Here is a 14,822-nt window from a genome sequence, read left to right on the forward strand (position 1 = left end):
TCATTTTGTTTGATTTTTCTCTTTTTAAAGCTTTGTGGGACATCTGTCAATCCGATTCCTCCACATTCATATCCCCCAACCGAAATTCAAATATTCATTCACAGTGTTGGACAATATACAGCAAAGTGGGCAATGAAGACGTCCACAAGCAGTGTTAAAACTCCTCATCTAAGAGTAAAGGTAAGAGATTCAGCAGCTGAAAAGATCAATGCGGTGGAACTGGTTCTGTTTTTTTTTTTTTGTTTCGTTTTGTTGACATTTAAAGCTATAGTTGGTAATCCTGTTCAGAAACACTTTTTATTATACTGGGTTAAATGGTCCTTTCATCCTGACTGTAGTCAATACATTACGTATTCAGAAAAAGAAGGTTAAAAATTAGATCTCAGCGAGAGCTGCAGGACTGTAAAAACTCTGACTAATCCTGTCATTTGGTCCAAATGGCAGGATTGGTCAGAGTTTTGTTCCTGGTCTCAACCCGCTCAGTCCCTCAAGTTCTGGGGGTATCTAACCTTATCTGTTGATTGTCCCACATGCCAATCATTCTGACATGCTCATGTAACGGCTCGTTCCTTGTTAGTTTCTGCTTGCTGGCTGCACATGTGCACTTCTAGTGTTTATTTATCCCGTTAGCTTAGTGGTTAGCTTCGGTGTTGTCCATTCATGGCAGCTCCGCTGCTCTCACCGTACAAGTTTAAGAGAAGAAAAAGAAAACCTCAGTAGAGAGTATTAAGACCAGAGTGGATTTGGAAAATTTTTCATGCAATCCCGCTGAGGAGTGGAAGAGCAGCGCTTGCACATGCGCAGTTATTTAGAACTTGGGGAAGCCTCCAAAATCACTGACTCTACCTTTAAGATCATTCTTATGATAGCTGAAAGTTATTTCATGTAATAACAGATATGGGCTCTGGAGGCCTGCATAACAGAAACTAAGAGTTTCAACTGATACGCGACAATCTGTTCAGAGGAATCCAACTTAAAATTTTCTCTGCAGAGTCTCTCAGGGGATTGTAGCAGGGACGCTGTCGTTGTCGTTGTCATTGTTGATGTTGTCAACGTCATCAGCGTCGGGCTCGTGGCACAAGAAATAGCCAGAGAGGAAGATGCAGCCGGCTAACAGGAACAGACCCAGCAAGATGTAGACCAGTGTTGTAATCCAGAAGGAGAACAGGTAGACAGTCTTGTTGCAGTAAGAGCTCACATCCGTAGCGTTCTTGCTGTAGCTGGGCTCGTAAATGGAGTAAATCCAAGCGTTACCTGCCGAATAAAAATAACAGAGGAGTCTCAAGAAATATTTACATGAAAAAAAGTGTGGTGTGCCTTTCTGTTCAGCTTTTTTTTCCCTGATACCCCCAAAATGAAATCAAACGATTGCCTTTAAAGTCTCCCTATGAGTATAGAAAGGCGTCAGTAGAAAGCCCTTCAATGAAGACCTCTGAGCTTTCTCCAGGGAAATTTGTGAAATAATGGCTGCAAACATACCAAACCATGGTTTTCCACCTAAACTGAGACAGGGAAGCTTGTTACGGCTCAATACATGAATCTGCAAACACAGCTAAAGGTGGCTCTACAAAGTTGTAGAAGTGTTTGAAAACAACATATTTAATATTCCTTTAGCACTTTGAATCATCTTGTGACTAAAAGGTGCTTTATTAATAAACTTGGCTTGCCTTTAAATTCACAACCATGCACTACTTTGTGTTCGCCTTTGAGATATAATCTCAGTAAAAGCACATTAAAGATTCAAGAGGTACTAAACGACAAAATACTTTTGTGGATACACCTATCGTATTTTTCGGACCATAAGTCACACCGGATTTTAAGGCGCACTCTGAATTAACGTGTCTATGTGTATCTATGTCCACAAATATTCTCCCCAAGTGTGTAATATCACTCCGCCCCTCCACGTACACAGCTCTCTCCTGAAAGGGAGAGCTGTCCGTCTCTGTTGGGGGGACAGAGTAGTTGCACTACACTGCCCTGTTTCTAACATAAGGCCACAATAAACTTAACATTTATATTGAATTAAGTTGTTGATGGTGTAGTGTATAAATAGTTTTGAACGTTAAAGAAATGCTCAAGAACTGTGGGTGTGATGACGTCACGAGTTCCCGAGTATACTTCTGTTCCAATACACAATACGTGCTGCGTGCTCGTCAAGTCCGATCTTCCTGTGTTCATACCGAGAACAGACTTGATGAGAGTTGGGACTCGGCCATACAGAAATAAATGAAGGACTTAATAAAATAAAATTGCTTGAAAAAGTAGCTAATAATATGAATTTGTGCGCCATTAAATGTGACAAAAATAATAAAAAGAAGATATTTCTTCAACAATTGATCAATTATTCATCTAAAAATATATATTTTAACTTCCACTTTTATTTTTACTTTTCTTCTTGCTTTTAGCTGACTTATTTTTAACCCACTTATTTTCTGTTGTACATTTTTCTTGAAGTATTTATTTTGTGTTTTTTTTAATCCGGATTTCCACCGCAACAATTTTTGTTATTTCATATTTATTTACACCAACATTTTTACACTTTTTTTTTTATTTTTGTTATAAACTGATTTACACCACGACATTTTTAAAGCATGTTTTTACTCCACCATACATTTTTATTTTATTTTAACATCCTTCTATTTCTGAAACAATGATTTATTTCAGCCTCTAACATTTCCCTGTGCCAGTTTTTTTACCCAAAGAATTTTCGCCTGCCTTTTTTTCCCTCTTCTCCCCTTTTTCCACTTAGTCTATTTCTACTTCGTATTTTTTTTACTTTGTCTTCTTCTACTTGGTCTGTCTGACTGCAGCCAGCAATGTTAAAACAATGCCGGGGGTTCCATCTGTGCCAAAACTATGTTCATGCGTTTTCTGATATGTTCATGTGTCCATGTAAGGTGTGTATGTATTGTGCTTATGTAATGGAAGCTGTATATGTAGTGGGTTAAAGTGTATATGTCAGATGCATATGTTTTGTCCATATGCTGTGAGCATATGTATTGTGTCTATGTGAGGTATCACGTACATATCATGACTTGTTCACTTTGTCGTCGTTGTATGTTGTTGAACCTGTCATCACGTGATCTCGTTTTGCTTTCGTTCTCCCGTAGTCTCCCTGTGCTGTTATACCTGTGTTATACCAGGATGAAGTCCTACCTCCTGAGCCACTGGTACTCCCAAACCATGCTTTAATGTATTTAATGTTAAACCGTATATATTTTATAGCTAAAAATAAATGGAGAGTTTAAACAACCCATGCTTAGACTCCACCATACTTAGTAAAATGGTACCCTTACTTTCAGGGAAAACACAACCTAAAGAAACCTCCAATATTGCCAATAAATACATTCAGAAAACTCCTTCATAACAGCTTACTATAAGATAAACCCATAGAAGTTTATGAAACTGAAGACCTAAAAAGCACTGACTAATTCATTCTTGGCAATTATCTATTAAAAGCTATAGCTGGTAATCCTGTTCAGAAACACTTTTTTTTACTGGGAGAAATGGTCCTTCCATCCTGACAGTAGTCAATACATGTATTCAGAAAAGGGAACAAAAAAATAGACCCCTGTGAGAACTGTAGGCCTGTAAAAACTCTGCGCAATCCCTCCCATCCCTGCCCACACTCTCCTCTGTCCCTCGAGTTCTGGGGGATCGCCTTATCTATCGGTTGTCCCATGAGCTAATCGTTGTGACGTGCTCACGTAACGCCTATATGCATTACATGAGATGGCTGCACATGTGCCCTTCTGGTCCTTTTGCATCCAGTTAGCTTCTTTGTTAGCTGTTCATTATACTGAAACCCCACTGCTCTCACTGTATACCTTAAAAACAGCTGAAAGTTGCAAGATGCAAACTCTCTTACAAGTTTATGAGAATAGAGGAAGGTCTCAGAAGAAAGAAATAAGACTAGAGTGTATTTGAGAGATTTGGTTTGCAAGAAGCGCCTTAGAACCTGAAGAGCAGGTAAGATGGTCTTGCGCATGCACAGTTATTCAAAGAGGGACTTGGCCCACCTGATCTGAACTCGAGTGGTGTTTTGTTGTTGGACTTCTGTGCTCGTCATGGATTGTCCATCACAAACACCATGTTCAAGCATAAGGGTGTCCATATGTGCTCTTGGCACCAGGACACCCTAGGTCGCAGTTCAATGATCGACTTTGTTGTCGTTTCATCTGATCTGCGGCCGTATGTCTTGGACACTCGGGTGAAGAGAGGGGCGGAGCTCTCCACCGACCACAACCTGGTGGTGAGTTGGCTCCGATGGCGGGGGAGGAAGCCGGTCCGACCGGGCAGGCCCAAACGCACTGTGAGGGTTTGCTGGGAACGTCTGGCAGAGTCCCCTGTGAGGCGGAGCTTTAACTCCCACCTCCGGGAGAACTTTAAACACGTCCCGAGGGAGGCGGGGGACATTGAGTCTGAATGGACCATGTTCCATGCCTCTATTGTTGAGGCGGCTAGTTGGAGCTGTGGCCGCAAGGCTGTCGGTGCATGTCACGGCGGCAACCCTCGAACCCGCTGGTAGACACCAGCGGTGAGGGAAGCCGTCAAGCTGAAGAAGGAGTCCTACCGGGCTTTTTTGGCCTGTGGGACTCCGGAAGCAGCTGATGTGTACCGGCAGTCGAAGCGGCAGGCGGCTCGGCTGGTCGCCGAGGCAAAAACTCGGGCGTGGGAAGAGTTCGGAGAGGCCATGGAGAAAGACTTCCGTACGGCTTCGAAGCGATTCTGGTCCACTATCCGGCGTCTCAGGAGGGGGAAGCAGTGCAGTACCAACACTGTTTACAGTGGGGGTGGTGTGCTGCTGACCTCGACTCGGGACGTCGTGCGTCGGTGGGCGGAATACTTCGAAGACCTCCTTAATCCCACCAACACGTCTTCCATTGAGGAAGCAGAGCCTGAGGACTCTGGGTTGGGTTCTCCCATCTCTGGGGCTGAGGTTGCCGAGGTTGTTAAAAAGCTCCTCGGTGGCAAGGCCCCGGGGGTGGATGAGATTCGCCCTGAGTACCTTAAGGCTCTGGATGTTGTGGGGCTGTGTTGGTTAACGCGGCTCTGCAACATTGCGTGGACATCGGGGGCAGTTCCTCTGGATTGGCAGACTGGGGTGGTGGTCCCCCTATTTAAAAAGGGGGACCGGAGGGTGTGTTCCAACTACAGGGGAATAACACTCTTAAGCCTCCCTGGTAAGGTCTATTCAGGGGTTCTGGAAAGGAGGGTCCGTCGGATAGTCGAATCTCGGATTCAGGAAGAGCAGTGTGGTTTTCGTCCTGGCCGTGGAACACTGGACCAGCTCTATACCCTCAGCAGGATTCTTGAGGGGGCATGGGAGTTTGCCCAACCAGTCTACATGTGTTTTGTGGATCTGGAGAAGGCATTCGACCGTGTCCCCCGGGGGATCCTGTGGGGGGTACTCCGGAAGTATGGAGTACCGGACCCTTTAATAAGGGCTGTCAGGTCTCTGTACGACCGGTGTCAGAGTCTGGTCCGCATTGCCGGCAGTAAGTCGGACTCGTTTCCGGTGAGAGTTGGACTCCGCCAAGGTTGCCCTTTGTCACCGATTCTGTTCATAACTTTTATGGACAGAATTTCTAGGCGCAGCCAAGGTGTTGAGGGGATCCGTTTTGGTGGCCTTAGGATTGCGTCTCTGCTATTCGCGGATGACGTGGTCCTATTGGCTTCATCAGGGCGTGATCTACAGCTCTCACTGGAGCGGTTCGCAGCCGAGTGCGAAGCGGCCGGGATGAAAATCAGTGCCTCCAAATCCGAGACCATGGTCTTGAACCGGAAAAGGGTAGAGTGCCTTCTCCGGGTTGGGGAGAATGTCCTGCCCCTAGTGGAGGAGTTCAAGTATCTTGGGGTCTTGTTCACGAATGAGGGGAGGATGGAGCGGGAGATCGACAGGCGGATTGGTGCAGCGTCTGCTGTGAAGCGGGCGCTGTACCGATCCGTTGTGGTGAAGAGAGAGCTGAGCCAAAAGGCAAAGCTCTCGATTTACCGGTCGATCTATGTTCCTACCCTCATCTATGGTCACAAGCTTTGGGTCGTGACCGAAAGAACGAGATCCCGGATACAAGCGGCTGAAATGAGTTTTCTCCGTAGTGTGTCTGGGCTCTCCCTTAGAGATAGGGTGAGGAGCTCAGTCATCCGGGGAGGACTCAGACTAGAGCCGCTGCTCCTCCACATCGAGAGGAGCCAGTTGAGGTGGCTCGGGCATCTGGTCAGGATGCCTCCTGGACGCCTCCCTGGTGAGGTGTTCCGGGCACGTCCCACCGGGAGGAGGCCCAGGGGAAGACCCAGGACACGCTGGAGGGACTATGTCTCCCGGCTGGCCTGGGAACGCCTTGGGATTCCTCCTGAGGAGCTGGCCCAAGTGGCTGGGGAGAGGGACGTCTGGGCCTCCCTACTGAAGCTGCTACCCCCGCGACCCGACCCCGGATAAGCGGAAGAAGACGGACGGACGGACGGACTTGGACATTTCTTACTTACATTTCCAGAAACTCTACCTCTACCTTTAAAGCCCCACTAAGTAACATTTTACCCTAATATATCTTCTTCTAAGTCCCTGTGATGGTAATTCAGTGTAATTCATCTTCCCCTGGTGTCTCTCGCTGAAAAACCACACTTGCAACTTTCTGTTATCTGACCCGGAGGCGGCCTTGCAGCTTTGTTCTTGTAGTAAAACGTATGAACAGGGGTGCCTTTTTTTTTTTCCAGAAAAGAGACATGTAACAGAAAACATTTGAGAACCAACCATCCATCCATCCATCCATTTTTCTAACAAGTCTATCCCTATTGGGGTCACGAGGGGTGCTGGTGCCTATCTCCTGCTGCCAACGGGCGAGAAGCAAGGTACACCCTGGACAGATCGCCAGTCTATCGCAGCATTTTAGAATATTTAATATTTTATTTTCACTTCCTGTTCTTACAGTTTTTGGTGAATGTTATTATCATAGTATAAATTGCGAGTAATGTTAAGGGTGTTTCTCATCAATTATGTTTGACATTTTTATCTGGATTGTATTTTTATCTTTAACAGTAAGATGGACCAGTGACTGTTCTTGTGAGGCGGGCCTAATGGCTTATCTGCCTGAGTTGAGGCAGATAACCCTAACCCCAATAGGGATAAATGTGTTAGAAAATGGATGGAGAAAAAAACTAAACAAAATCTAGAATGACTACAGTCAACAGAAATGCAACTTAAATTAAATTTGCCAGAAAAATTTACGCTAGAATGCAGCTTCTTTACAGTTGACCTTCACAATCAATACTGATAGGAATGAATGCCCAACACGCATAACCCTTTGTTCAACCTATTTACATACACAACCAATCAAAGGTTTAGACCCGCCTTCGCGGTCTTTATTTTTAATGCTACTTCTATGAGCCACCATCAAAACAGTTGAAAGACCTTTTCAGGTGACTAACTTCATGCAGCTCATCAGGAGAGGGCAGAAAGTGACCAAAACAGTAATAAAAAACAAAGGAGGAGGTATTTAGAAAAAGCTGAAACATACCAGATGTTTTGGGTTATTTCACAATCCTGTTTGAAACATAATTCTATTTACTTTTGAGTGATTATTCTGGTGTCTTAACACAATGTTTTCATGTATCTGCAATGTAGAAAGTCATAAAAATAAGAAAAAGCCATTGAATGATGAAGGTGAGTCCAAACCTTTGACTGATTGTGTATAATCCAAGTTTCATGTTTTAGTTGAATTACTGAAATAAATGACTTTTTCATTGGGGTGTACATTTACACAGGCAATCTTTAATGGGAGGTTAGACTGGGAATTCACTGCTTTTCAAATGAGAGAAAGGAATGAGATAAGAGATTATGTCTGCCATCACAGAAGGACACAGAGGATTCCCCCACCTGATTTCAGTAATAAATCTCACCTTTTTTCGAGGTGTAACACTAATACTCTGAACAGAGAGGAGATGATTAATCCAAATCATAAACTCTGGATGGTTCTTCACAGCCCTAAGGTGGCGCTCCAAAGTTTAATCTCTGCTTTGATGTCAGTCAAAAAATTGCCAGATAATCAGTAACATTCTTTCTTTCCTCTTGGATTTGACACATTGCTGATAGAAATTAAAGGAACAGCCACTCACCTGTGATGAACCAACAGAAGAAGAACATGGTCAGTATCGATTTCAAGATGGTACAGCCCTGCTTCAGCTTCCGCCAATTGTCACCGTCTGGAATGTTGCAGAACATGCAAGATGTGAAATTGAGAACCAATTCAGTGACACCCGACACAATCAGGTAGATGGGGATCTTTGCCTGGACTGGACACTCGTCCAAGTATATGGCGCCTGTTGGAAAGAGAAAAGGGATTTATTTTAATTTTTTTTTAGTAAGCAGAGTCAAGCTACTGAATAAACCGAATCGAGAGATGTAAAAGGACTCACCAATTGAAATCTGAACAATGGGCAAGATGCTGAGAAGCAGCTTTATACATCCTGCCAGAACAAACAAACACATGCTTTCAATTTTCAGAGCAGAACAGAACAGAAAGTCTTAAACTCTCAGTAAACTGGATCTCACCCTCTGCTATCAATTTTTTGCCCATTTTCAGTGACGATGGTGCTCACCTGCGGAAGGCAACAAAGAATCGTGAAGCTGATTATTATCACCGATGACCTAATGACACAGAGCTTGCATCCGGTACAAGAACAAAAATGGCAGCCAAAATGGCTCAAAAAGATTAGGATGTCTTTTTCCAGGAAGTTAACTATACCACTTATTGTAAATAGAAAGTGTAGGGCACCTTACTTTCAGAATTAAAGCTTTATTTAACAACACATTAAAAATAATTTGTTCATATCCATTTCATTAAATCGTCATCAATGTTTCATCTATTAAAGCAAGACCTCTGTCTGTTATTGTGACAGGCCTGGACACAGAGCATAGCAGAGATGTGTTAGTTTAGATATGCCTCCGGCGACAACCCTAACGATTTTGCCCCCATGCAATCTATTTTTGCTTATTTAAAAATAAAAAATAAATTTCTTTGTTTTCTCGAAGCTTAATGGGAATCATGTGGGTCAAATAAGCAGCTTCAGCCTCTGCTGAAAGAACTAGAAAGGTATGACTGCATTCCCACAACCTGTCTGACTGGGAAATGAATGTTAATTTGAAAACCTGGCCCCAAACCAGAACAGCAGCAATGTGCCATGTGTTTGTGTGTTTGTATGCAGATGTTAGCCAAATATTGACTAGTTAATTCATGCCCATATGTATCACGTTAAAGCTGCAGTAGGTAACTTTTGTATAAATGTATTTTTTTTACATATTTGTTAAAACCACCACTTTGTCAAATAATCAGTAAAGAAAAAAAATAAATCAAGCTCCCCTGGCTGTTCTCAGTGGTCTTACTGCCATTTGTAGAAATACACTACTCCCAGAAGCAACCAATGAAAGCCAGGTCGTATATCTGGCTCTGATTGGTTGTTAGCAGTGTCAGTCACTCTTGTGTCAGCACTGCTCACATCCCCTCCCCCGCACAGCTCATTCAAGTTCAAGAATGCTGGGGCCTGCAATCCTGAAGAGAAACAACCTGGTTTACAGGAATACTGACATTTTCTTGAGTGGCACTTGCTGAGAAAACAAAAGCAGGTAAAACATCAAAGCAGCACGGGATGCTCTGCTGAGGGAAGGGAGCTGTGGCGGGAGGGCTAGGAGGAGGGACCTGTGATGTGTGCTTGTTCAAATTCTTAGACTAAGTCCATGGTCTTCTCAAAACTTCCTACTGCAACTTTAAGCAACCTAACACGGAATACTGCTGTTACCACTGTTACATCCCATACCAGTTAGTCCATTCATGCAAGGAATAAAACAAACTTTCTTTAATGTCTATGCATAACTTGTGTTCTCAATGGCTTTCCACATGTTTTTTTTTTCTTCTTTTTTTTTCCTTTTTTCCCCACATATTTAAAAGAAATCCAGAAAATCTTCTCTTTAAAACTAATGTATGATTCAATTTCAACCCTAACCCTAACAAATGAAATAAAAGGTGAATTTAATAACCAATATACCATTAAATTATGAGATTATGAAATTGACAATTAAACAATTAAATGTGCCATTATAAAATTGAATACAACTTATAAATTATGACATTAAATAATTAAATGCTAATTTTTATAATAATTTCATTGAAATACACAAAATTATGTAGTGGGTAAAGTTGAAAGCTTATTCCACACTCGATCATAGTGAGCTCTCTTGTGGACTTCTGAGAGATATTTCAGACCAAACCAGGGATGTAGAGGCTTGAGTTGCAGACGCAGAGTTGTGGTAAATAAATTGCAACATGTTATAGAAACTATTTCTGTATTTTTCTAGCAGGAACATTGACCTCAGTGTCATAGCAGACCTGGAAAAAGTTGTCTTGCTGTGTGAAGGAGCCAATCGGGATCTCTACAGAACCCGCCCTAATCCTACCCTCTGAGTTTGACGGGTGATGTTGACAGTTTAAATAATTTCATGTTGCACTGAAGCCTTGAAATAAATTAATACGGAGTGAAATAATTGTATGTATATTGAATGTGTTTAAAATTTTAGATTTAATTATTTAATGTCATCATTTAGTTCTGAAATGGATATATTGGAGACCAGCGTCTTCTGGCTCAAACCATCCACCAAACACGGAGAAGAAGCTTTTAGTTTTTATGCTCCACTTATTTATGACTGTAAAAGTGCTTAAAGTTCCTTTAAATCAAGGTTAAAACTATATTTGTTTAGAGTTGCCTTTAAATGTTAAGTTTGAAGTTTGAGTCCAGATTGCCTCTGTAATGTTTTCCCCAGTGTCAGCCTGAGCCTCTTGGGGGCCCTAAGCAGAATTTGATTTGGGGGCCCCCCTCCCACCATGCAGAATCACATATGCTAGAAGATGATTGATACAAATGTCACGCTATAATGTTATAGAGAATATTATAATAATCAACTTGTTTTTATTGATTTTTCATATTGAAACAAAAGACATCCCATTCAAAACATACAGAACAAAAGAGTAGGACTCAGAATTTACATCACAAAAACAGCTAAAAAAACAGACAAACTAACGACAAGACAGATCCTACTACCATACGCACCACCCGTGTTCCAGTTAAAACTAGATACATAGAATTATTATCATTGTGGTTGTTATTGCCATTCAAACCTGAGGGGGAAAAATGGGGGTGACAAAGCTGCTAGTCATGCTGAAGCAGATGAAAATTCAGATTCAAAATAGGAAATAAAAGGTTGCCAGACCTTGAAATATCTCTTAGTGTTGCCCTGTAAAGTAATTCTAAGATGTTCCGACTTTAGGTGTGTCATCACCTCCTCTACCCATCTTTTGTGAGTTGGCAGTGCTGCTTTTATCCAATTAAATAAAATCAATCTCCTGGCCAACAATGACGAAAATGCCATTGCTTTCCTTTGACAGTCGTTAATTCTGTTTCCCCCGGTGCCACACCAAAAATGGCTACCAGAGGACAGGGTTCTATGTTTTTCTTGTAAATGGATGAAAAGGTTTTGAGGATTTTGATCCAGAATTCTTTAAACCTGTGGAGAGACCAGAACATTTGAGATGTGTTGGAACCTGTGTACATGTAGGGCAAGTCGGATCAGCTTCCTGGTAAATTCTTGCCAATTTGTCCCTTGTGAAATGAAGTGTATGTACCACTTTAAACTGTGTTAGTCCATGTCAAACACATGCAGACGAAGAATGTATGTGTTCTACTGCCATCCTCCATTCATTATTTGATATGTCCAGCTCTAATACTTCCTCCCATTTCCTTTTTATGTAGGCAAGGGATGGGGAAGCCACCCTTTGGATATTTACATAGATCATAAAAACCAACCCCTTAGTAGTCAGATTCATATCCAATAGCCAATCTATCCACCCACTCTGTGGTGATTCAAGAGATGACAATGTCTTTTTCACAAAGTCTCGAATCTGAAAGTATCTGAAGTAATTCGTTTTTAAGGGGATTCCATGTTCCTTTTTCCAGCTGAGCAGCAGACATAAGTACACCACCTTTAACCAAATTTTTAACAGATTCCACCCCAGCTCTATACAATTCCTTAAATGCTGTTCCCCCCACAGCTGGAGAGAACAGGTGATTGCCATAAACAGGAGCAGACAGGAGGCATTTCTGTTTTTAAAATGAGTTCTGAATTGGACCCAGATTTTGATATAGTTTCATACAACAGAGTTATTTGTGTATAGGTGCTTGTTTAGGGGCAGAGGGGCACAAATCAGGGAACGCAGGGATATTGGGCTAGATGCATATCTTTCCATATGTACCCATACTGGGGTTTCCTCATCATCTAACTGCGAGACCCAAAATAGCAACTTATGTGGATTAGCTGCCCAGTAATAATGCATATAATTTGGTAGAGCTAGGCCCTCCCTCCTCTCTCTGTCTCTCTAGAAACTATCTTCTTATCCGGGGGACTGTTTTTTTCCATATAAAAGGTAGACGTACATTTATTTAATTGAAAAAAAAAAAAGATGTAGGAATAAAAATTGGTATTGTCTGAATGAAGAACAGGAAATTTGGCATTACAATGATTTTGAGAGTTTATCTTACCTGCCAATGATATTGGGAGAGATGACCACCTTTCCATATATGATTTCGCCTTATCCGCTGTCCCTTTAAAATTGTGCTTAAATAAATCTTTATATTTGCTTGTTACCGTAACCCCTAAATATGTGAATTTGTCTTTCATGGTTGTAAAAGTATAGGCCTGGAATGATAGTCTCCTCAACACATCAAAGATCAGGGGTGACAAAGGACACCCCTGTCTTGTTCCCCTAAACAGAGGGAATTGGTCAAATATTATGTTATTCGTTCTTACCATATCTTGGGGATTCGCATATATTAACTCAATCCACGAACGAAATTTAGGACCAAATCCCAATCTCTCAAGGATGTTAAACAAATTAAGATACTGTATTCTATCAAAGGCTTTGTGGGCATCTAGGGATATTACAATCTCTTGATCAATGTTATCATCAGCAGTGTATATCACATTAAAAAGGCAACGGGGATTACTGGGAAGTTGTTAACCAGCAACAAATCTTGTCTGGTCAGGATGTATTATATTACTTAAAACAGACTCAATCCTTGCTGCTAGTACTTTGGTCAATATCCTATAATGACATGCGAGTAGACTCACTGGACCAAATGATTCACATTTAAGTGGATTTTTTTTTTCTTAAGGGTCACCGAAATCATAGCCTGTGACTGTAGCGAATATTATAAACGAATACAGTGAGGTCATGTATTAAAATAAAATAATTTAATAAACGATTCAAAAAAATACTTCGATCTTTTTTTTAAACTTCTGAATACAAACTGTCACAAAACATATTAAATAAATTCTTTCATCATCATTCATTCATTCATTTATATCACTTGTTTGAGTTATTGAATTGGTAATTGTAAAAAAACAAAAAAAACAATTGTGGGGCCCCCTAGTAAGCGGCCGCTTAGTTCGCTTGTGCCTCGGGCCGGCCGTGGTTTTCCCCCTGCCTCTGTAATGCTTTTCTTTCCTCTGTTTTTCACGTACAACACTTTGAATCGTCTTTTTACTCAAAGGTGCTTTACAAATAAACTAGCCTTGCCTTGAATAAATAAATTATCTACTGGGACATTTATGTATTCCGTGAAACACCATACAAGGGCATGGTCAATCAGAGTTTGACAGCTAAAGGTTTAGATTTTGTCAGTATATAGTTTAAAGATTTAAAGTCTGTCCCCTTTACTCGCTGTTACTGATTATGCGGTTCTGTAAAGAGTGGCGCGATAGAACCTCTGAAAAATGTGCTCCCATCACTTCTGGGATGATGGCTGACCCCTGCACCCAAAACGGGTCTGATCCAAAATAATAATAAAAAAAAAAAAAAGAGGTCTGTTTCTCTGCCACAACAAGCATAAACAGGACCAAATAAACGACTAACAAGAGGGAAAGGAAAAAAATCTAGATCAAAGATCACTTTAAAAGAATGTGGACAAACGAGCGCAAAAATCTTAAAACATGTTGCGTTGCGCCAAGGGAGGAGTCGGCTCCCAAACGAGAGCGATCCATGAGGTCCGATATTAGCCTCCGGTTCCTGTGTTCAGCCCCAGAGTCTCCGGTGAGAGGTTCCCCTTTAAAGAATCACTGGAAGGAGAGAAACTTACCCGCAGCTCTGTCAGAGTTCACCTTCCTGTTGTCTCTACTTCTAGAGCGCCTGCGTCCTGACAGCTTGCTCTCAGTTGTGCGCTGACAAGACTCTGAGTTCCGGTAGCGCGCCTACGGGGCGCGGTCACGCTGCCGGCTGATCGTTAAAAAAAATGCAGCTCATGTTTTTCCTGTTTACCGGAAAGTAATTAATCCTTGGTTGTTGTGAGAGAAGCTTATCATAAGGCACGATTTTCTCCCCGCAGTCATTATTATTATCATTATTATTAAGCCTGAAATAATAAAAATGTTTGTAGTTGGAAATGCAGGTTCTCAACGTAGGTGTCGGGATCCCGCTGTGGATGATAAAACAGCAGATTTAGGGTCTTGAGAAGAGGACTAGAAATTAACTCATCTCTATAAATAACCGCCAGCAGGAAATGTTTTGATTTATTTCAGTTCACACATATAGAGCCACGCCACCTCAAGACTCTTTACATGACAAAGAAATTGAGTTTACAGAGAGAGAAATACATGATCCAACAAGAAATACATGATCCAACAAACTGTAATCCAATTAAATTACATGCATTCCATTTTGAATCCTAGTTTTATTACAACACAGTCAAATTCTGTTTATAATGGCTGTTTCTAAAACGTTTCT

The 14,822-nt window shown here is 41.7% G+C and overlaps 1 protein-coding gene across 1 annotated transcript; it reads right to left on the reverse strand.

Moving 5' to 3' along the window:
* Positions 1-737: 737 nt before the first annotated feature.
* On the reverse strand, positions 738-14,282 carry LOC118565697 (transmembrane protein 272-like). The gene is made up of 5 exons (XM_036146425.1): positions 14,179-14,282; positions 8,549-8,595; positions 8,413-8,463; positions 8,113-8,316; positions 738-1,254 (listed from the first exon to the last, which is right to left on the reverse strand). Exons 2-5 carry the CDS (start codon positions 8,571-8,573, stop codon positions 998-1,000), a joined length of 537 nt encoding a protein of 178 aa, XP_036002318.1. The 5' UTR covers positions 8,574-8,595; positions 14,179-14,282; the 3' UTR covers positions 738-997.
* Between the last annotated feature and the right edge of the window lie 540 nt (positions 14,283-14,822).

Source organism: Fundulus heteroclitus, chromosome 14 (assembly GCF_011125445.2).
Source record: "Fundulus heteroclitus isolate FHET01 chromosome 14, MU-UCD_Fhet_4.1, whole genome shotgun sequence".
Lineage (NCBI taxonomy): Eukaryota > Metazoa > Chordata > Actinopteri > Cyprinodontiformes > Fundulidae > Fundulus > Fundulus heteroclitus.

Coding starts and splice junctions, on each gene's coding strand:
- LOC118565697 (XM_036146425.1), bottom strand. CDS start 8,573: ATGGGCAAAAAATTGATAGCAGAGG. Junction 8,317..8,412: donor CATTGTTCAGATTTCAATTG/GTGAGTCCTTTT, acceptor TCTTTCCAACAG/GCGCCATATACTTGGACGAG. Junction 1,255..8,112: donor CTTCTGTTGGTTCATCACAG/GTGAGTGGCTGT, acceptor TTTATTCGGCAG/GTAACGCTTGGATTTACTCC.